The sequence below is a fragment of the Festucalex cinctus genome, chromosome 12, assembly GCF_051991245.1.
Source record: "Festucalex cinctus isolate MCC-2025b chromosome 12, RoL_Fcin_1.0, whole genome shotgun sequence".
Lineage (NCBI taxonomy): Eukaryota > Metazoa > Chordata > Actinopteri > Syngnathiformes > Syngnathidae > Festucalex > Festucalex cinctus.
The window spans coordinates 14,801,771-14,824,139 of record NC_135422.1 but is presented as its reverse complement, the minus strand read 5'-3'; the positions used below and the strand labels follow the sequence as shown (position 1 = coordinate 14,824,139).

The following is a 22,369-nucleotide window of genomic DNA, read 5'->3' as shown; positions in this document are numbered from 1 at the left end:
ATTTATGCGAATCATTATGAGACAAACCTTTCCCCATAGAAGACTGATCAACAAGGGTTGTGCAAATGTGCAATAGTGAACACATTAATACTGTCACAAGTTACAAGTTAGAGTCAACCTATAGTTTCACAATAAAACACAGAAAGTTGGTTTTGGTTTGAGCTGACATTTTACAGCATTATATGGACTGCGCATCACAGTTCCAGTATGTAATGTACTCGCACAACCAATCAAATGCTTGGGAATATAAAATGAGCAGTTCACCTTTAGAACAATTAAATTTCTTTTGCAGCAAAATACTCCCAAAATACGCCAATGGAAATTTCCAAACGATTGGTGAGCATTGTTTCAGTTAATTCATATATTTCTTCCTTTTCCAGGTTAGTGGAGCAGACATCAGTGCACTCTGTGACGAAGCAGTTTGGGAAAAAATACTCCGTCCCGGAAGATGTGTGTCGGGTCATTCACTTCAATGACCCTGAAACTCTGACAGAGCTCCGTGTGGACCGGAGATTGTGGGACTTCCAGGAAAAACTGATCTCCAGTGTCGACCGTGTTTTAAAGGGAGCGGGGCTGATTAAAGTTTAGCTTATCAGTTATTTGGGGCGTGAGGAAGACCACCGCAAGATGTAAGATCTTTAAAAAAAAAAAAAAAAAAAAAAAGCCTTTGTTGGGAGGGGAACTAAACCTTTTAGAAGCGGTGGTAACAATACAGTGGGTAAAGTCTATACACCACTATTTTCTTGATAGGCTATGTGCTAATGTCATCACTGTTTTGTTCTGACATTTATCGCGCCGGGGTCAACGTGGTGAACAATGAGACAAGGACAGAAACGCGAGTTGTCTCTCTCTTTCGTCTCCACATTATAGGTCAATGGCTAGTGATGGACAAATGAAGCTTCATGAAGCACTTGTGATATTTGTCACTCCTGTAGATGGCACTCTTGGTTTAAAAAATGCAGTGGAAATTTCCATTCAATTTCCATTGCACTAAGCTTTTATATTTAAACCAAGAGCGTCATCTACACAAGTATTAAAAGAAAATTCAAGTGCTTCATGCAGCTTCATTTTCCCATCAAGTCATACAATCGTGCAGTATAATATAAAAATGTTTTTGTCATTGAAGACTACAAAATACAGTTCCACCTTAAAAATTTAAATGAACAACTATATTTTAATGCTTCTTTTATATCCTGGCCAGAGAGCTACAGATGAAAAATATCATTTTGGCTAATTCTGGCTTCTTATAACCATGTTTTATCATGAGTTTTGTGAAACGACCCTATCGACTTTCAAATAAACTAATCGAATTACTTTCAGCTTCTTGTGACCGTCTTCTGTTTCATGATGGAATCAAATCATTGTATGTACGTGCGCATGTATTATACTGCCCCTTGGTGGCAAAAGCATACACAAGAGAAGGATCAGCACAATATCAATCATAGTGAAGCCTCAAAAAGTGAAAAATAAATAAATAAATATATATATATATATATATATATATATATATATATATATATATATATATATATATACATATACATATATTTATTGCTATGCTATAACGTATGAATAGCATTTTCATTCCTGCGGCTATAAAAAAAAATAAAAAATTCCAACAGTGGATGAGAAAAGTCAAAAAGCATAAAGTGATCATTTGGAAACTATTTATTGAACATTTGCAACCAGGATCAGTTAAATACAGAATTTCTTGTCTTAACAACCCCCCGACAGCGAGGAGCGTCTTGGCGTGCTAACACTCTGTTGAGGAGGAGGAGGAGGAGGGAATGTTGTATGACTTATTATTCTATTTCGTATTAAGGTGCACAACGCTGTGCTTGGAAGTCATTTGGCGTCGTGGTCGTCAAGATAGGCAAAGAGGAATGAAATTTGGGATCTTAAAATGGCCGCCTCCCAGGCCTGTCAAACCTCCCAAGCGGCAAGGACACAAAATGGATGCCGTCTCTTACGTGTAGGTACGATTGTTGCAGTGTTTTTTTTTTTTTTTTATGTAAAATGATCAACATGAATATATTAGAAAAATGGCAATTAGTCTTTAATAAACACCTCCCCGGAAAAAAAACAAAAACAAAAAACAAAAACAAAAAACAAAAAAAACAAAAAAATCAGGGTTATAAATTAAAAGTGTCCAAATAAAATCAAATAAGCAGACTTTGGAGCCGATTTCAGCTGGAGACTGGAAAATCCTCATTGACTACACAAATGGCACTTTACAGTCTCTCCCACTGTGGACCTCCCAACCCTAAAATCAACTCTTCCTAATTTACAAATATGGGTCAGGTGCTCCGACCACATGCCCACCCGAGCGTGCCCGCTCCAACCCCTCTCTCCCCCAAAAATGACCACCTCCGCAGGGTTGGGCTGGCGGGTTTCCCCGGACTGCACGGTCCTCACTGTGCTAGGCCCCAATCTTGAAGGTCTGCAGTATGAGGTTGGTTTGGTGGATAAGCCGATTTGCGCTGTTGAAGACGTTTATCGCCCTGGCAATGACAGATAACAGCGCTAAGCAGTGAAGCAACAAGGACTACAAACATGGCGCCTTTGTACTAACGATGCATGCCAAGAAAGTGGGAAAGTCGGAGTTCACTGGAACGCTACTCACACTGGGAGGTCCAAGTCAGAGAAAAAAAAAAAAAAAAAAAAAAGTACTTTGTCTTCACAGAGTTGCTTCAATCTGACGTCATTCAACAATGTTGACCGTGAATGGTAAAATATCATTTACAAGATTCTAAAAAAAACACATTTACCTTTATTTATTAGATTAATACTGTCTTTATTTGACTTAACACAACATGATGAGCCCAAAATAACTCACCAGTAAGAATCATTTAAATACCAAAAGCCAAATAGTCAAGATTTTGTTTAGGGGGGGGCTGTAATTTCAATACCATGATAGTGATACTGCAATGTTTTTGCTCAGTTATCAGACCGTCAGAATCTACACAATGCCTACCTGCTATCTCCTGCATGAAGTTATTCGGTAAAATGTATGAAAAATGCTTATAAGCTAAGACATTTTTTTTAGTCATCTAAATAAAGGAAATTGTGAAGGGAGGTTTGCATGAGGTCAAAATGTGTTTTGAGGAGCAAAACAAAAAACAATTGATTGCGGTCAGCCATCTAAGTTGATGTTATCTACGTTCATATACATATACCTTTTTTTAAGCCGATGTCGATATTGGTCAAAATACTGAATAACGTAGCAGATAATTGGTCTATCCCTAACATGGAGGAATGAAAATAAACAAGCATTTTCAGGCCCTGGCTGACTTCATGCCTTGCTTTTAACTGGGAACAGATGATGGTCAAATACCATTCAGATCTGCTGCTTTTGCTAACTTTGGGATAATAACAATAACAAAAAATAAAAAAATAAAAAAATAATAATAAAAACAAAAGCAGAAGTGAACAACTATATTGCACTGCACTTACTTTCCATCTTTGAAGTACGTTTTGAGGGTGTCGCTGAAGCTTTTCGAGTACTTCACAAACTCCTTTTTCTGATGCTCCAGGGCCTTGACCGGCAGACATAAATCAGAAGATAGTGAACATATGCAAAGGATGACAATTTGAAGTGTGAATAGATGCCGTTACTCACTCTGCGATTCTGGTACTGATATTTCTTAATGACGTTGTTGACAGTGTCCAGGAGCTCTTTAATGGCGCTGGCTATGTCTCTGTATGGGGGTGAAAATGACCAATGAGAACTACGGTAGCAAAATGCAATGAATATTAAAAGTTGGGAATTTTTCATGTGAATGAACCAGAACTAATTGGCATTAATGGTGAATAAACTTTTTTTCTTAATTACAGTAGGCCCTGAATAGGGAACTTACGGAAGGAATATATCTATGTAAAATGCATTTTAGCGTAATTTTGACTGACACGGCCAGATTCATGCAAGTAAAGTTATATAAAAATTACAATCCCATTGCCTGAAGTGGTTTAGCAAAAATGCAGATGCCAGGCTTGAGAAGTTTGAGGGAAGATACTATGAAAATCATAGTTCTGTGACCTTTTCCAGCAAATGTTTGCAAACAATTTCTAAAAATATTAAATGAGAATGCATTGTACTTAAAAGTTAACTATAACTGAACTGTACCTAACAAATGTATTGTACTTGATTAAAACAAAATTAAAAGCACCATAACATTAAGCACAGTTTAAAAATATAGGGAATCTTTTGAGTACCACTAGAGGGAGCCGGCGTACCACTAGTAGAACTACACTACAGTAGTAACTCACTGGGAATCACTGCTTTTGATGCGTTATTTTACCACCTTATTAAAATAACGAACTAAGTCATTTTTTTACAGAAACCACAAAAAACTGAACCAAAACGATTTTATTAAGTTGATGAATAATTGCATTTCAGCGGTAGAACTGAATGCCCTGCTTAACTTTAGATGGAGCCGATTTTAGCTGAGGTGGCCAGCATCCTGAGATGTTTAAGGCAAAAATATATACATTTTATGTCAAACTATGACTTCGGCCATTATTTTAAAATGTTGACATTGCATTTTGAAAGGGACGATTGTAGAGGTTGGTAGCTTTTTTTTTGTTTTTTTTTTGTTTGTTTTTTTTAAACATTTTGAATGTGGCATGATTGAGGTTTTTGGAGTAGGGGATGCAAAAAAAATACTTTCAAAATTACCCATCTTAGCTTCCACTTTGAAACCCTAACGAGAGTGCACAAATTGACATTTTGTAACACTCATCGATGGCACTCACTTGATAGTTTGTAGAAAGCGTACTCTGTCATTGATCTCGTCCGGGATTTTGCTCAGGATGTGTTTCAGTGCTCGGGCCTTGTCGTTCAGGTCCTGGAACTCCTGTTCGGGCCGGTCGATCATGAACTCTGCACGAGAGGATTCAGTGTATTGGTTGGTCCACGGGACACAATCACAGGCGGGTGGGTACCGGGTACACAAATAACACCATACTGGGCATACACGCACCCTCCACGTCGTCGGCGGCCATGCGCAGCAACGATTCAGTGAAGTTGATTTGAACGTTCTTCTTCTCCAATATCTTCATGATGATGTCCTGAGTCAGGCCGGGGTTCTCCCTCTCTGCCTGGTTGAAGAGAAAATAAAACAGTCGCAGTTTTATCATGCAGTGAAGCCCCGCCTACTGGCGGGTTATCATTTGCAAATTCAAACAAACGTGTGCAATCCTGTGAACCCACCTATCTACCTATAAAGTGTTTTCTGCACTCTTTTTAGAACAATCTAAGACACCTTACACAAAAAAAAAAAAAAAAAAAAAAAAAACGTTTGGCGAACATTTTGGGACCATAACGGACTAACAATAGTCCACTTACTCGCCGTAGTGAAGCCACGGCGGCCATCTTAGGTTGCCACTCGCAAAGCGCACCTAACTTGAATAAATTGATTTCTCTGCGGCGGTTTCACATTATTTTCTCTCTACAATGAAAATATCAGAGTGTATGGCGCAGTTTTACCAATAAGTCTGGGAGAAGCAATACATGCAAATTTCAGTGGTAAGAACATAAATGTTTTCTTTTATGGTATATCTACGAGTGCCACTCAAAGATTTGTCTGCAACATGTTGTCAGCACCATGATCCTGGTGTAAAACAAGTCTTACAAAACTTTGTCAGCAACAGTGGCAACGTAAGATGGCTGCCTTCTGACGTCAGCTGCAAGAGGCCAATTTTTTGTCCATGGTCCATGTATATAAGGCATATTTTCCCCCCTTTTTTCTTTTTTTTCTTGCAACAAATCCCTCACGGGAATTTCTTAAACCCTTTTTTTTTTTTTTTTAAATATATGTACTTGATAACTTTTTTAAATACGATTTACAGATTTTTTCTTGGAAATTAATTAAATTATTTATTTATTTATTTGCTAAATTTTCACCTTGATTCTTGTCACTTTATTCTCTCAAGATTGCAGATTTCCCCCCCATAGGTTACATTTCTTCTCATGACTAATATAACTATTATACTATGACTAAATCTTCACATAATAATCCTGTAAAAATGTAATTAATGGTAATATTGGTCCTACTGTGTTAAGAAATTTGTCATGTTGCAGTTCTATTGACTAAAAGTGGCAATATCTTTCTCCCCATATTTACCTTGATGAAGGCCGCTCGGAGCGTCTGAGCTGCTGATAGGTTGATCCTCTCCAGCTGAGACAGAAAGCATAAAAGTGCACAGGGTCAGTAATGAATGCAGGCATTTCAAGTGAATAAAGCTTTGCTGCCATCTTACTTTGGCGATAATAAACTTGTCTTGTTATCTGTACGTGCTGTTTATGTCTAAATCTCGTTCAAACAAAGTAGACACTTGAAAGCATGGTTGACGTAACTTGACGACATTTCAAACAGATGTGACTAGCGAATAGTCGATTTCAAGCATTAAACGTCCATGCGGCGTAGTGAAGTCCACTGGTTAACTTATCGGTTCAAACTCATCAACTTTGACATACTACCTAAACAAGGAAACAACATTAAAATGACATTAACGAGCCGCAGGGCTCGACAGTGTGAGCATTTCACTCGCAAATGCGGGAAACTTTCAAGTGCGTGCTGGTGAAGAAAAATACCGCTCGCACAGCGCGAGTGCATTAATGTTCCATCTGCACTATGTTTAAAACGTACATTCGAAAGTCGCAGTGTCCTCCGCTGGCTCTCCCGTAGCAACAAGAGCGCGCCGCCGTGCGCCGACTCAATCCAATAGTATTTGAGTGACATGACCCGCTGCAATGTGATTGGCTGGCTACTTCCTGATGGGCACAGCATACGGGTACACGCAGACTACAATTTACATACAAACATATATAATATGGCGCTTTTCCACCGGACTGGTTCCACACGGAAGCGGCATTTTTTGTCTCCGGATGTCTCCATGGGACTCTTTCGGGGCCGAGTGGTTCCGTTGTAACCGCTGTTTAGAACCCTTTCGGCAGCGGTTCTGCAGCGCCGGTCGTCGGGGGACGAGAGGATCCGTCGTCAACTGTCATCTGATTGACTGACAGCAACGCCGTGGCACACGCCCATTTCCTTGTTTGCGCGAGTGATGCAAAGGCGCCCGCCGGTCTTCACCAAAGTCATAAAAATACGTACATACAATATATGTAATAATGTTTTAGAACAACACTGAACTATATTCACGATTTAAAAGGTACTTGTGGATGGATTTGTAATGTTTGTGGTTTAAAAAAATAAAAAATAAACTGCCAGTGTACAATGCTCGCTGGTCGTGTGTTCCCATTCACTTGAATGGGAGCGCCAGCGGCAGAGCTCTCCATTCACAAATAGCGTCGCGACTTGCGAGCCGCTCGTGAATCGCAATATTTCATCCATGGTGGTCCATATTAAATTGTAAATATGGTTCAATGTTGGCGTGACTTTCCACTCGTGAAATGTTATGGCAGATTCGCACGCATTGTGGAATGCAAGCTTGGCTTGGAGAGTTCAAATATCCCGCCCACTTCCCGCAGCACGCCTCCTGTAACGGAAAAGCAATGGAGGCGGGTGTAGTGTGGTTGTGTGTGGTGTGGTGTGGTAGCGTGCCGTGCGGGGCTCATGGAAAAGCGGCAGCGAATTTGAGAAAAAAAAAAAAAAGCAGTCTATTGCTGATCATTTTCTAAAGCAAAATGAGAATGAGGAGAAGAATGGTGGTGGTAAATGAGGGCCAGCGAAAGGTGCCAAATCAATCGATACAGATGAAAAGGGCAGGGGAACATCAGGAGCAGGTGAAGAAAAAAAAAATACTGGCTTCTAGTGAGCTAAACAAAATAATGTTCACATTAAGTTATACGAAATTATTGACTTGTTTTGATAGCCACTGCTGTTGCAGGCAAACCTCGTGTTCCAATGAAATATTTTGCAAATATATCGTGTTGGTATGCCTAAGGTCATGCTGCACCTCCACAAAAAATGGTGCGACCAAATCCTGTGCTGTGCGAGCAACTAAAAATGTTCCTCGCACCAGTGCTCGTCGTGGAAAAGTTAGTGTAGAGGCCTGAGCTGTCGTTTACCTCATTAAAAACTGGGTACATCACGGTGTAGAGCGTCATGGATACCATGGAGTTTGTCTCCGCTTCATTCTTCATCTCCTCCATTGTCATCCTCCAGGGAGGAGTGGTTCTCGGTCAAATGGCGGTTGGGGGGGTGACGCATACACGCACACACACATACACACCTGCAGGCACACGCGCACACATGCACACACACAAACTCACTCACACACACAGGCACACATGCACGCTCTTAAAAAAACAAACAAAAACAAAAAAATAAAAATTGAAGTCCTCAGGAATGGCAACCTTTAAAACACACACACACGCACACAGAAAAACAAACTTGAAGTTAACACATCCCAAACAAAAGCCCTTGGTTATTCCTTTTCTAACCCCAATATTTGGTTATCGGATACCTCCACTGAATGTAACATTTGTTTGTTGTCTACTCATGCTATACCCACAAGGAATCTCGGTCTTTTGAATACAGGAAGTACTTTGTATGCACGGCGTCTCGTGCGCAAACCACCGGAAATACATAAGCACAGATAAACAAACAAGGCTTGGCAACACACTGATGAGTGACATGGAAATAATGTCTTTATCAAAGGTAGAAGATAGGAAGTGGAAATGACGTCTATTTCCATGATGTTGTCCATGCATTGCGGTTTAGATCAAGTTACTATGCATATGCGACTAATCTGTCTACTCAGGCATATAAATGGGTTATTCCAAAACTTTCAGAAACGAGAATTTTGACCTTAACTCAAATATTGGCATGTAAACGCAGTCTGAGTCCACATATTGTAAAATTAGCAGAGTACTACCACTCGATTCCACCTACCTTGGTTGCTAGTGAACGGGTTTTCTTTCCCCATTGCTGGAGATACTGTCACCGCACAAGTGCAACAAGAGCTGAGCTTTTCTTTTTTTTTATTATAATAAAGAGTGTAATATAGTTTTGTATAATTGTAACCAAATCTATGTTTTCATAAAAAAGGGTCAATTTGTTCTTAAACTTAAATAGCTAACAGCTGAGTGCTCAAAGATTTCAGTGGTAATAGTTTACATAATTAAGCTTTCTTTGTTGTAAAGTTTGTTTATTAGAGTGTAATCAATTTGAATATCACCCAAATGTTTTGCTTTTCCATTTTTTTTTTCTAAAAATGTATGGTTTACTTGACATCATTTCAAGGTAACCATAATTAAAAAAATTACTGTGTTTTTTGTATCGAAAACACCTAACAAACCACAAAGATATCAAACTGAATGTGATTTTAGAGTACCGTTAAAACACTTGTAGGTGGTTATTTTCTTGTTTGCTTCAAACAATTTTTTGTTGACTAGTGGATCTTTCAGACACATTAATCTTATTAGGAAAGACAAAATGAAATGTATTAAAAACACTTACTTTGCATGTATTAGAAAAATAAGTATAGAAATAAATTGTAAATAAATTACATTATCCATCCCTTTGATATTACAACTTAATTATTTTCAAATACTTTTTTCAATATTTGTACCTAATTTAAAACTGAAAATGTTGGCTTGTTGTATATTATTGGTTTCAATCGTGTAATATTCAGGTTGTACTGTAATTTTGCTCTTGTCAAGTTTCGCCTTTTCGTTGTAATGCGTTGATCTTATTCCTGCCAAGTTGCTAATTTTTTTCCCTCTTATTATTTTAGACTAAGTATTCAGGTAATATTAAGACTTTATTGCCTGGTAAGTATTACCTGGACAAGTCAACACTACAAATTTCACATTTCAAATCCTATTGACTTCATTGGGGCACTTGAGCACATCAAACAATGCATGAAGGAAGGAAGGTAAGTAGGTAGGTGTGTGTGTGTGTGTGTGTGTGTGTGTGTGTGTGTGTGACCGTTCAGGATGGCACTTCTGCGGGCGCGTGCGAGAGAGATGGGAGTGGCAAGCCAACGTGCGTGTCTTAACACCTAATTTGACGAGTCATTCCTTTTAAATTTCGCCAATTGGAAGCGTTACAGTTGCACATTGCCGGCGTTTGGAAAAAACAACAACCCTTTGGACATAAAACAAAGTAAGAATTTACGAACACTCCCCACAAGTGTGAATTTGAATAATGTATTTCCCCGTTGAATGTGTCGTTAATACAACTATGTGTTTTCTGATAAGACGCTTTTCTCTCCTAGCCTACCTTGAACGCAGCCTTTTAGCGGCGGCTAGGCGACGCTAGCTCTGAAAGTAGCCGACGTATCCTTGCCTCGGCTCTAATGTTTCCGTGAACGCGTCGAGACGGTCGAAACGGCCACCAACAGACCGCTTCAAGTGTCCAATTCGGCAATCGTGGTTTATACAGCCCGATTTAATCGGAATAGCCCAAATGTTAGCGTTCACACCATAGCGAGGCGGACGTGCTAGCCGTGCTAGCTTAGCGAGAGCGAAGCGTAACATTTTGTCTCGGCCCTGCTCAAATGTGGCCCCGTAAAAAGAAAAACACGCGAAGCCAAAGTGCTTACGTGACGGATGTGCGACGAGGTGTAAAGCGTGTGCTTGGTTCTACCTGTGTTCGGACTCCTTAAACTTGGGCGCGTACGTCGTCCGAAAAAAAAGCCCTTTTTTTAGCAGCTATGTTTTCTTTACAACTTAAGGCGGAAGTTTTTTAGGACTGGCCTGAGCGACATCTTCCGGACCGTTGCTACGTTCAGGCGCGCTCAGCCAATGAGAAAGCGCATCCGCCCCCTCCGTAGGTGCTACGTCATCGGGGTTCAGTCAATCGACAAGAAACAATAAAAGTACACATTGAAATGAAAAACATTAGTGAGTTATCTTTAGTTGACCTTAACTGAAAATTTATTGTGATCAGATTATTTTCCTTATCTTTTATTGTTTATTTATATATTTTTATTTATTTATTTATATTTTGCTGAATTGTTTGATTTTCTAATATTGTAAATGTTTAAAAGCAGAGATTCAGTAAAAAAATAAAATAAAATAAAAGGTCGAAAAAACAAACAAACAAAAAACAATTTCTTACATAAAATTTGTCCAGTTTTTAATATTCCAAGCAAAGTTTGAATTGATGTTTGACGTTCTAATACTGTACATGTTTAAAAGCAGAGTTTCAGTAAAAAAAAAAAAAAAAAAAAGTTGGTCTCCAAAAAAACAAACAAAAACATTTCTTACATAAAATTTGTACAGTTCTTAATATTCCAGTAAAAAAGAAAAAAGTGACAATATGTAAGGGTGTTTGTAATTTTCAATGTTCCATAATGCGTTTAAAAAAATTAAATCTACGTCATAAGACCACGCATCATTAAATCTGCAAAATTTGTTTAAAAAAAAGCTTAAACCATTTTGTAAAATTCATGTGGGCGAAGTCAAATGTTTTAGTCCACCCCGCGCAGCTGTATACTTTTAAGTTGTAATGTCGTCACTCACCACTAGATGGCAGACATCACTTAGGTGCATTCGCACCTAGTCTTTACTGCCCTATACTACAACGTGAGTAGGCCTCGTAATTTGGAAATTTGGAATGACATGCAGGAAAAACATAATTTAAAACTAAAATTCTGTGTGAGTTTTTTTTTTTTTTTGGGGGGGGGGGGGGGGATCTTGATCTTTTACACATACATTGAACATAAAATAGACCGTATGTACCTAAAAAATAACACACAATATGCTGTATGCTGTAGTAAGTCCCTTGTCCTCTAGATGGCGCTAGGGAGGCTCCAAAGTGGGTGCAAGTCTGCAAGTTGGTCAGGAGAAAAGCTCACTGGCAAGTAGCCAGGCTAGTGGAAGCTTGTGGAACTTTCCCACTTGTTCACTTTGCCAGAAGCAGAAGCTGCAGCAAGACGCGCACGCATCATTCATTTACACGTGTGTAGTAGCAACACCGTAAGTAAATCTTTGTCATCGTAGTAAAGTCACTTCTAAGATGATAAATGAAATTCCGCTTGCGGCTTTTCTTTTGTTTGTGTGCGCTAAAACGCCGCCATCGAGTTAGAACGGGTATGCATTACATAAATGAAACAATGGCTGTGGAGCAATTGTTTATAAACTCCAGAAAATGACTTGAATGTTGATTAATTGACCAGAATAAGTGTTTTTCATCACTCCTGCGGCGCATTGTTGCATTACATGTTAAATATATTTTACGCGCTTTGTTGCTTCTCTTTGCATGTTGACTTTAGTTCAATTTACATTATTTCATCTGAGTTGTTTTATTTTTGCAGCCCTCCTCCACTGCATTGTTGCACTTACACGTCTTCTAATTTTGGCACATCACTGAGAAGAATGCTGCTAACAACCCTGCCAAATTTGATTAATTTTAAAAAATGACCATGATGTACATAAAATGAGACTTCAACAGTAAATCAAAATCAAGCCCTTATTTTCGCCCTCAAACTCTGTGGATAGGTGAAACCAACAAATACCTACGTCTGCTAAAATTAATCCTCTTAATGTGTCTGGTCTGTTGAATATGTCCCACTGGTTCTTTGAAGGGCTTTCCACAACATGACAGGAGGTGCTAGCCACGAGGACTAAGTAATAATAAGTAATTCGCAATTGTGTCAAATAAACACTAATGTGCACAAAGTCAATCAAGTTTTTGCATTGTGGCGAATGGGGACTCATACCCGATGTCGACGTGTATCACTGGGCACGGTTTACCCACACACACACCCAAAAAAATCAGCCCAAAAAGTAATACTAATAATGCTATAACTGAGTACTCGTAGTTCTAATCTATCATACTATAACTACAATACAACATACTAGACTCAAATGTGTATATATGTTTACAAAAAAAATCAGAATTCACTTTCTCAGGTCTTTTGAAATATTGTTTTTTTTTCTCTGTGAACTGTTTATGAATTTATTCCAGCTGAGTTGCTGATTTTTTTTGTTTGTTTGTTTTTTCATCCACTCTTTAAAAAAACTAAAAAAACAAACTCAAAATAACTCCAAATTGGCATCAAGAGAGAAGCTTTTGGTGGGCATCAGTAAAATTCCACTGCAGAGGCCTGATGAAGTGGGCAGTACTGAACATGACCTGACGTTAGCCATGTCGTACCAAAGTTTGGCATATAAGGTTGTGTTACATAACGTCTATTGTTGCGAGCCGCCATGAATCTTGTCTTCTCAATGGCTCGGTTCTGGTCCAAGTAGCTTGGAAGCCAAGTGTCTTTTGTGCATTCCCTGAACGCAGACCTGATTGGATGTTGATGCCTCCATTTGGAGGAGGACCTCACTCGTGTATCAGAATCCGATCTCCTAAAGCTGTTCATTAAATGCAAAAGATCACTTACGTCCTCATTTAAGACGATAGGTACAGTGAATATGGAATTTTTATTTATTTATTTATTTTTATTATTATTTTTTTTAGGCCAATGCTGACTTCAATATTTAGCAGAATAAAATTGTGATAACAGATTAATCTGCTGATGTAATTTAAAAATATATCACAAATAAAATAACTTATTTTTTGTCCCTTAACACTTAACAGCAATAAATCTATTGAATTATAGGCCGTACATTTGAATATTTTACAATAGTGTCTGTTGCTTGCTGATTCACCCAGTGGGTTTAAACAAGCAGATTTAGATTTTAATGAAACTTGGTGTACTTGTTGATAGTGATGATACAACACTAAATCCCAAATCTTATGTCAATCAGAGCACGGGTTTGGGAGCTATGGCCCACCAAATGTTTACATATTTGGAAAAAAAAATGCGTGGCAGCCTCTTTTGAACCTTTATATCAGAAACTGCGGGGTCATTCTTCACAAAACATGTATTGCTGTAAAGGGAAAATAAGTATTCCAAAGCAGTAATCTTTAGAAGATTGATGCTTATTTTAGTAACATTTTGTTTTATAATCACCAACAGAACATTGCCATTAATTTCTTGCAATTTGAAGGATAATTGTTATATTGGGATATATTTATTTAAAATTATCATCTATTGTTTTTTTCTTTGGCAATTTTAAGTAGTGTTGTTCCGATACCGATACTGGTATCGGCAGAGGTGCCGATACTGCATAAAAACAGTGGTATCGGTATCGGTGACTACTCACAAGTTATATGCCGATACCATTAATTCCAACGCTAATATAGGATTTTGGATGCAACATCTTGTGTCTTGCTTGTGCACAACATTCACTGATATATGACATGTTCACTGCATGCCGATCTAAGATATCTTATTGGCCCTTGAATGCTCTGAACCAATGGCAGGACAGCTTTTTCATGTTGAGGAAAAAAAACAAAACATAAGTATCGGTATGGTATCGGTATCGGCCGATACTGCAAAGCTGTGTATCGGTATCGGTATCGGGAGCCAAAAAACGGTATCGAACAGCACTAATTTTAAGTACTAATGGTATCTGTATCGTGACTACTCATGAGTTGAGTACTCGTACTGGTACTGGTCTGAAAAAAAGTAGTATTGAAATTTGTGTTTTTGCTGCAGAATTGTCAAACATGCCTGTGAAGATTCACATCAACAGTCCCAATGTCAAGTATACGGACACACACATCGAAGCTCAATATTCCTACTGCTCCACATCCGTGCACCAAAATGGCAATACGGTCACAGTAAGTTCAACCCTGAAAACTAAACACGTTAGAACGTCCTCTGCACACATGCTGACCGGGCACGTTAACGCCTTTATAGGTGACGCCCCACTCCACTGGGATGACCATTCGCACAGAGACACACGTACCCCGGCTCGGGGTCATGCTGGTGGGCTGGGGCGGCAACAACGGCACCACGGTCACCGCGGCCGTCCTGGCCAACAAGATGAAGCTCACCTGGAACACAAAGACTGGACTCAAGGTGAGAGAGGTTCAATGGAAATAGTGTACTTTGTGGTTAGAACGGTCTGACATTGGCTCAGGGGCCGCTGCGTCACTATGTCAACCCAAAATCTCGTCTGCTGAAAAATGGCCTAAAATAGTCCGGTTTAGACCCAAAGTCCAAAGGCTTGTCACTGAAGCAACCTGGCCAAAGGTTTTAGCTTCATGACGTTAGCTTCAGCTAGTCCAGAATGAAGTCAAGAAACAAGCTCAAGTGAAACAAAGTGAAGCTTCATCACCAGATAATTATATACATTAAATTATACAGCCATCCTGCGAAAATTTTACAACCCCCCCCCCCCCCCCACAAAAAAAAAGTATTAACAATAATATGTTTAATGAAGCCCCACTTGTCTAAATACAGTATTTTTAAAATATTGTGTTCGTGGAATATGAGTTAAGCAACAAAATCCAGCAGTTTGTGTCAATATCAGAAGGCGGCCATTTTGACACTTGTTGTCGAGAGAAAATGACATCACAGTTGTGCAGGTTTCAAGTCACAACCAATCACAACTCTGCTTCAGAAAACCGATGAGCTGTGATTGAACCCACGCAGCCTGTATCGAAGGCAAGCGACGGTAACCACTCCGCCACCCAGAGCCCCATGAAGCTAAAACCTATCAGGCCGTATCAGGTCACAACCAATCACAGCTCAGCTTAAAAAAAACAGGTGAGCTGTGATTGGTCATTGCCTGAGCCCTGAGCAACTGTGATGTCATCTTCAGTTGACAACAAGTAGCAAAATGGTTGCCACCCCTGAGATGGATAAAAATGGCTGGATTTTGCTTCATAACTTATTTTCCACATATGTAATATTAATCAGAATGTCATGTTTAGACTAGTGAGGGCACATATTAAGGTTAACTTCCCCTTTAAACATGAGACATTTTGTCCTATGATGTCATTTTTTTTCTCTTTTTAGAAAGCCAACTACTTTGGGTCACTACTACAGGCTTCTACTGTGTGTCTTGGATCAGGGCCTGACGGCGAGGTCAATGTGCCCTTCTGTGATCTGCTACCCATGGTGCACCCCAGCGACATCGTCTTTGATGGTAGAGTGTGTTGATGTACATTTTTGTGCGTGTGTGTAGCAATACACGTAGAAATGCAAATTTGACGGTTGCCATATTGAATGTGTTCTGAGGTTGGGATATCTCCTCGCTGGATCTGGGAAGGGCAATGGAGCGCGCCCAGGTGCTAGACTGGCCGCTACAAGAGCAGCTGCGACCATATATGGGTGTCATGAAACCCAGACCGTCCATCTACATCCCAGAATTCATCGCCGCCAACCAGGAAAGCCGGGCCGACAATGTACTCGGTGGCACCATGGCGGAGCAGGTTACGCGAAATCTTTTTTTTTTTTGTGTGTGTGTGTGTGTGTGTTCAGCGGTAGCTTATGTGAAAAAACATTTTCAGGTGGAGCGGGTCCGAGCCGACATCCGCGACTTCCGGCAGGTCAGTGGAGTGGATAAAGTGATCGTGGTGTGGACCGCCACCACCGAGCGCTTCTGCGACGTCGTGCCGGGCATAAACGACACGGCGGAGAACCTGCTGGCTGCCATCCAGGTGAGAAAAAATGCTTTAGTTAGAAATTGCTCCACAAATGTTAAACTCATTTGCTCCCCATAACGTACAAAAGCGTTCTATTTTAAATATTGCCATGCTCCCAAAGACGTAATTATACGTTTTTTATGCTTTTCTATGCTAGAGCATGCAGAAGGCTTTGATGCATCCTCTGAACTGAAGAGAATGCATGAATCAATGGTAGTTACTACAAAAATGACCAGCAGGTGGCAGCAGAGTATAAGAGATCAACCAGGACCATGTTGCAACAAGCTCTTTTCCCCACTATTTTAAACAGATTTGGGAATAATGAGGAAACTTAGCTATATTCTAATGCTAATTGCTGCAAAACGGAAACAGATAGAAATATAATTTTTTTTTCCTGATGAAAGAAGAGACTCTAATCTTTCTTTTAGTAGGTTCAATGTTTTATGGCAATAGAACACAATATTATGTGGGCTTTGCAAAATTCAGTTAAAATGGCGGGGAGTGAATGAGTTAAGGACTTAAATTAAAGGTATGTGGAAAAACGTCATGCAGCATAACCGCTAAATGCTGCTCCACCATGTTTGCTTCAAACTCTGGATTCAATTTTTTTCGGTTGATCACGTAATTCTCACAAAACTTTTCTGACTTTATTTTCATATTCTGGCAAAAACGTGCTAAAGTCAAATCACTCAGCCAGCAAATTGATTGTTATGTTTGTTTTTGTCCCTCCCCCTTCCTTGGTCAGGGGGGCTCAGAGGTGTCTCCCTCCACTCTGTTCGCAGTGGCCAGCATCCTGGAGGCGTGCGCCTACATCAACGGCTCCCCGCAGAACACGTTCGTGCCGGGGGCCGTGGAGCTGGCGCAGCAGAGGGGCGTCTTTGTCGGCGGGGATGACTTCAAGTCTGGGCAGACTAAGATCAAGTCGGTGCTGGTGGACTTCCTGGTCAGCTCGGGTATCAAGGTGATAACGTGACCTCAATTCACAACTTTTTTCTTTCAAAAATGACTTTTCCCTTGTAAAATCGGGACTTGTCACCTGTAACGTTACTACTTTATTCTTGTAAAATTGTGACTTTTTCTTCATAAAATTTAAAAAAATGTTCCCTATAAAATTGACTTTTACTTAATTAGGATACCACATTATTCTAATAAAATTACTACCTTTTCCTCATTAAATGACATTTTTTCCTTTTTACAATATAACCTTTTGATTATTGAAATATAAAATTAGGTTTTGTTTAGTTTTTTTGTGGAAAATGATGACTTTTTCCCTTATAAGGGAAGTCAAGTCAAACATTTTCTTTGCAATAATATGTTCTATGCACCTCCACTGGTCTAAACAGCAATCTGGTTAATATTGCATTTGTGGAATATGTACGGTAATTAAGCAGCAAACTCTACCCATTTTTGTATCCAAGGGGGCGGCCATTTGCCATTTTGCCACTTGATGTCGACTGAAAATGACATCACAGTTTCTCAGGGATCGGTTAGCGACCAATCATGGCTCAGCTTGCGAATGCCGCATGACTAAATTCAGACAGTCACGATTGGTTGTTACCTGAACCATTAGGCAGTGATGTCATTTTCAGTTGACGACAAATGGCAAAATGGCCGCCCTTTGAGATGGATAAAAACTGGGGGATTTTGCTGCTTAATTCATGTTGCATAAAGGCAATATTAAACAGAATACCTTGTTTTAGACTATTGGGGGGCAAATAGCATATTATTGTGAATGTAATACTTTTCTCTTGTTTTGTAAAATTATGACTTATTTCATTAAATAATGACTTTTGCCTCAAAAAGTGTATTTCCCACACCAAATTATGACTTGTACCCTTATCAAATTTTGTTCTCAAGACTAATGACTTTTTTCCTCATGAAATTATTCATCTCAAGTATGACTTTCTATATAATGACTTTATTTTCCCTCATTAAGACATCCCTCACAACAGATTTTTTGCCTTTAGAAATTTATGACTTATTCCCTCATAAAATTATGACCATTTACTTTGTAAGATTACCATTTTACTCTAGTAAAATTTTGACCTTCTCCTCATAAAATTAGCACCTTTTCCGCATAATACTGCAACTTTACTATGATAAAAATGAAAACTGTTGTCTCGTAATAGTATATTACTGTAGTAGTACAATTTGAATTGTTACCCCCTTGTACCATAATATAGCAAATTTATTCTCGTCAAATGACTCCTTCCTTTTTTTTCTTTTTTTTTTGTCCTTTTTAGCCGACCTCCATCGTGAGCTACAACCACCTGGGCAACAACGACGGCAAGAACCTGTCTGCGCTCTCAGCAGTTCCGCTCTAAGGAAATCACCAAGAGCAACGTGGTGGACGACATGGTGCGCTCCAACTCCGTCCTCTACGACCGCGGGGAGAAGCCCGACCATTGTGTGAGTGACACATACACTGAATTTAGTTGAAGGCTTTCAACACGTCTGAACCAGGGGTGACAAATAATTATGGAAGGCGCTTGCTTCACTTGTTTCTTATTTTGTAATGTCACAGCCTTAGTCCTAAATTGATTACAGGCTCAAGTATTGTATGATTCTGGTTCCTTGCAGGTGGTGATTAAGTACATTCCGTATGTGGGAGACAGCAAGCGAGCCATGGATGAGTACACGTCTGAGATCATGATGGGCGGCCTCAACACCATCGTACTGCACAACACCTGTGAGGTCAGTCTCGTCACTTCAAAAAGTTCAATACAGACTCCTCCGGTACTATTTTTGGTCGTATCCTCCTGACTACCAGCAATTCAAATTTGTCCTCTGTAGTGGACCTTTTTTTTTTTTTTTTTTTTTTACCTGAATATCTCCCACCCAGTGCATACGATTGAATTGTGTTCTATAGAGGACATTCAGAGCTTTCCAATGATACCAAATGTGTAGGGGTGGGGCTTTGCTACCTCTGATGGCATAAAAGAAAACGGCTTCCCTTGGTGCAAGCACTTTTTAGGGAGGAGGAAAAGTAAGTGTATAATACTTTTTATTGAACAAATTTAGGCTTTAAATGTTGTTACCATATTTCGATAACACTCTTAAGAACACATTAAAGTATTGTTTTAACTATTTTAATTGTATTTGAGCCTAGCATTTAAGATGTCCTCTGTAGTGGACACCTCATAGCTTAAAAATAAAAAGTTATTTTTTTTTTTAAATTTCTTTTGTAGCATTCCACTTCACAAAGATTTGGGAATATCAAAATAAACATGATTGGACAATATTTATTTTTTTTGCTGGTAGTCAGGAGGATATCGTGCAGGATCAAGTTATGTGCCTTTTTTATTTATTTTAAATAAGGCTCTGGGGCATCAGTGACTGTGCCCCATGAGTTCCGCCTGGCAACTAGCAAAACTGTTTGTCTCGACTTGTTACTTTATTCCTGTGAAGTTAAAATTCCATTTCTTTTGTTTCAACTTAATTATTGTAATATTGTGACTGCCCCCCCCCCCCCCCCCACATAATATTGTGACTTTATATTCATAAAAATGTACAGTTTTTGTCTCACGATTTATTCTGTTAAAAATTATAACTGAGATGTTAGTACTTTATTCATATGAAATTGACTTTTTTTTCCCAGTGTCAACCTAACCACTTCGAACCTCATAAAAGTACAACTTTTTGTTAAGGTTCCGGTGCGACCGGAAAGTGGATCCCAGAATCACAGAACACAGAGGAGTAAGCGAGAGGTTTTATTCACCAAAACACATGAATATGAACATAAAGCGCTGGACACAGCCAGGAAAAAGGTTAACAAAAAGTGCTTGCAAATTGCAAGGAGGGAAATTAACACAACACAAAAAGACCCGAAGGCTACAAACCGCAAACACAAGAAAGCAACAACTTACTATAGCTATGAAACACGCCACATAAAAGTGGGAACAAAAAGAGACGTAGCAAAAACTTACGTAGATGAAAATCGAGAATCTTGGAACTATAATAATTAGCGAAGGCGAAAACCAGTAGAAACACTAGACGATGGCTGTGAGCAGACGGCGCAACGACCCGACAGTGGCTGCAAGGAGTCCCAGTCCTTATGAAGGCCTAATGGGTGATGCACTGCAGGTGTGGTGCAGGGGACACGCCCCTCTCATTAATCAGGCACTGTGAGACAAGGAAAACACACTGAGAGCCCAGCAACATGACACTTTTTTTGTCATAAAATGACAACTATATTCTTGTAAAATAGCTTCATTCTTATAAAAATGACTTTTTTTTCCCCACATTAAATAAATTCAATTTTATTTTTATACACACACTATTATCACTACTTCTTCAAAAAATGTGAACACTGTTCTAGTAAAATTCAGACTTTATTTGAAAAGTAAAATGTTGACTTTTGCCAGGTAATATTAAGACTTTAGTAAAGTTATTGCTTTTTCACTTATTATAAAAATAATTTCCAGAAAATTATTACTTTTTCCCATGTAACATAACTTTGTTACTGTAAAATTATGACTGTTTTTTAAAAAAAAAATTGTAAAATGATTGCTTTTGCTATTATGTTACAACTTGTTTAAAGTTATGACTTTTTTTTTTTTTTTTCTTCCTGTGTAACATAAATTTTTGTCCTTATTCCAGTAAACTGAAGACTTTATTCATGATTCCTTTAACTTTTATTGCCACCAGGACTCTCTCCTAGCCAGCCCCATCATTTTGGACTTGGCCATTCTGACAGAGCTGTGCCAGCGCGTGAGCTTCCGGCCCGATGGCGAGGACGACTTTCAGCCCTTCCACAGTGTCCTGGCGCTGCTCTCCTTCCTGTGCAAGGCCCCCCTGGTCCCGCCGGGGACCCCCGTCATCAATGCCTTCTTCCGCCAGAGGGCCTCCATAGAAAACATCATGAGGTACAGACATAGAGCAAGCGTCATTCAAAATCTATACAGGTCGAGCGAGACTGATGACTTTTTCGGAAATTTTTTCCAGGGCGTGTCTGGGCTTGCCCCCTCAGAGTCACATGCTGCTGGAGGAAAAGCTGCAGAGGAACTTCCTGTCTATGCAGCGCGTCCGTGGCGACACGGCCGCCCCGACAAAGGCGATCGCCAACATCAACCACACAGAGGTCCCCAACGGCATCCACGCGTACGACTACGATGACCCCGAGCACTCCAAGTAGACGCAAACGTTACACAAAACCGGGTTCCTGCACTGTTATTTTAGTAATGTGTTACAGTAAACTGCACACTGTTAAATGGAAGGGCTTACATTCCATTCATTTGCTGTTGATTCCGTGTCTGCACCTTTAAGACTGTCTAACATGTTCGCGCAGTATTAATTAAAGATGTTACAGAAGCACAAATCCGAACGTGTCAACTTGCTTACCTCGAAGATGTGACATGAGTGGCAAGGCTTTATTTATAAAGTACATATACAAACATAGAGTACGTACATTCTGTGCTTTACATAAGTAGTGCAATATTTAAAAGCATTTTAAAACGAAAGAACCGAAGATGTTTAAAAAAAAAAAAAATGCAGAAATAAACTAAAGCTTACTAAAAGGATAAATGGTGCAAAAAAATAAAAATAAAGTGATGGGTGTGTCATGGTGTTTATATACACTATTTACAAAAACATCTTTCTTTTTTTCTCCAATATCTGGCATGAAATCAGACTAAACATTTCTTCTTTTAAGTCAATTAAATAACTATTAAATAACTAACAATAGCAAATACCTAGAGAAATATTTAAAAAATAATAATAATGCAAAACATAGAAACAACCTTTGTAATTTCAGATTTTTTATATTTAAAAAATACAAAGTTAATGCAATAAAAATGTATTTAATAAATACAAAATTTGACATATCTTATTACCTAAAAAGGTGGGGATGGGGGTGGGTTTTATCTAACAAAATGTAATATAAACTACAAATGATCCTCTTTGTAAAGACAAAATTTTGTTCTTTTAAATGGAAAAAAAAAAGTAATGAATTCATTCAAATGATATTCGAG

The 22,369-nt window shown here is 39.0% G+C and overlaps 3 protein-coding genes across 5 annotated transcripts in view; 2 read left to right on the top strand and 1 right to left on the bottom strand.

Annotated features, from left to right (window-relative positions):
* The window catches only part of LOC144032210 (beta-1,4-galactosyltransferase galt-1-like), a 9,459-nt gene extending 8,140 nt beyond the window's left edge, over window positions 1-1,319 (top strand). For both annotated transcript variants that reach the window (XM_077539925.1, XM_077539924.1), the window contains one exon: window positions 381-1,319. In XM_077539925.1, coding sequence (XP_077396051.1) covers window positions 381-588 — 208 coding nt within the window. In that variant the 3' untranslated portion in view covers window positions 589-1,319. The remainder of the gene's footprint in view (window positions 1-380) is intronic.
* Window positions 1,320-1,653: 334 nt separating this feature from the next.
* Window positions 1,654-10,697, bottom strand: LOC144031459 (programmed cell death protein 10). Of its 2 annotated transcripts, XM_077538635.1 has the most exons (8): window positions 10,554-10,697; window positions 8,030-8,317; window positions 6,123-6,176; window positions 4,980-5,097; window positions 4,753-4,879; window positions 3,620-3,698; window positions 3,454-3,536; window positions 1,654-2,501 (listed from the first exon to the last, which is right to left on the bottom strand). In XM_077538635.1, exons 2-8 carry the CDS (start codon window positions 8,117-8,119, stop codon window positions 2,420-2,422), a joined length of 633 nt encoding a protein of 210 aa, XP_077394761.1. In that variant the 5' UTR covers window positions 8,120-8,317; window positions 10,554-10,697; the 3' UTR covers window positions 1,654-2,419. The 2 variants fall into 2 exon arrangements, with proteins under 2 accessions (XP_077394761.1, XP_077394760.1); XM_077538634.1 differs by lacking the exons at window positions 8,030-8,317; window positions 10,554-10,697 and adding an exon at window positions 6,648-8,013.
* On the top strand, window positions 9,973-21,717 carry LOC144031458 (inositol-3-phosphate synthase 1-A-like). Its single transcript, XM_077538633.1, is given in 13 exon segments — window positions 9,973-10,070; window positions 11,705-11,887; window positions 14,464-14,588; window positions 14,668-14,829; window positions 15,772-15,901; window positions 15,994-16,187; window positions 16,266-16,415; window positions 17,146-17,361; window positions 18,644-18,703; window positions 18,705-18,809; window positions 18,981-19,094; window positions 21,048-21,265; window positions 21,345-21,717. Coding segments are annotated over 11 exon segments (1,653 nt in total). The 5' UTR covers window positions 9,973-10,070; window positions 11,705-11,887; window positions 14,464-14,474; the 3' UTR covers window positions 21,535-21,717.
* The last annotated feature ends 652 nt before the right edge of the window (window positions 21,718-22,369 follow it).

What these genes read in the sequence shown, in the direction of transcription:
- LOC144031459 (XM_077538634.1), bottom strand. Translation starts at nt 6,788, where the DNA reads ATGCTGTGCCCATCAGGAAGTAGCCAGCCAATCACATTGCAGCGGGTC. An exon ending in GGACACTGCGACTTTCGAAT is followed by an intron (nt 6,177 to 6,647) that starts GTACGTTTTAAA and finishes TTTCTGTCTCAG; the next exon opens with CTGGAGAGGATCAACCTATC. An exon ending in GGCCGCCGACGACGTGGAGG is followed by an intron (nt 4,880 to 4,979) that starts GTGCGTGTATGC and finishes CCTCTCGTGCAG; the next exon opens with AGTTCATGATCGACCGGCCC.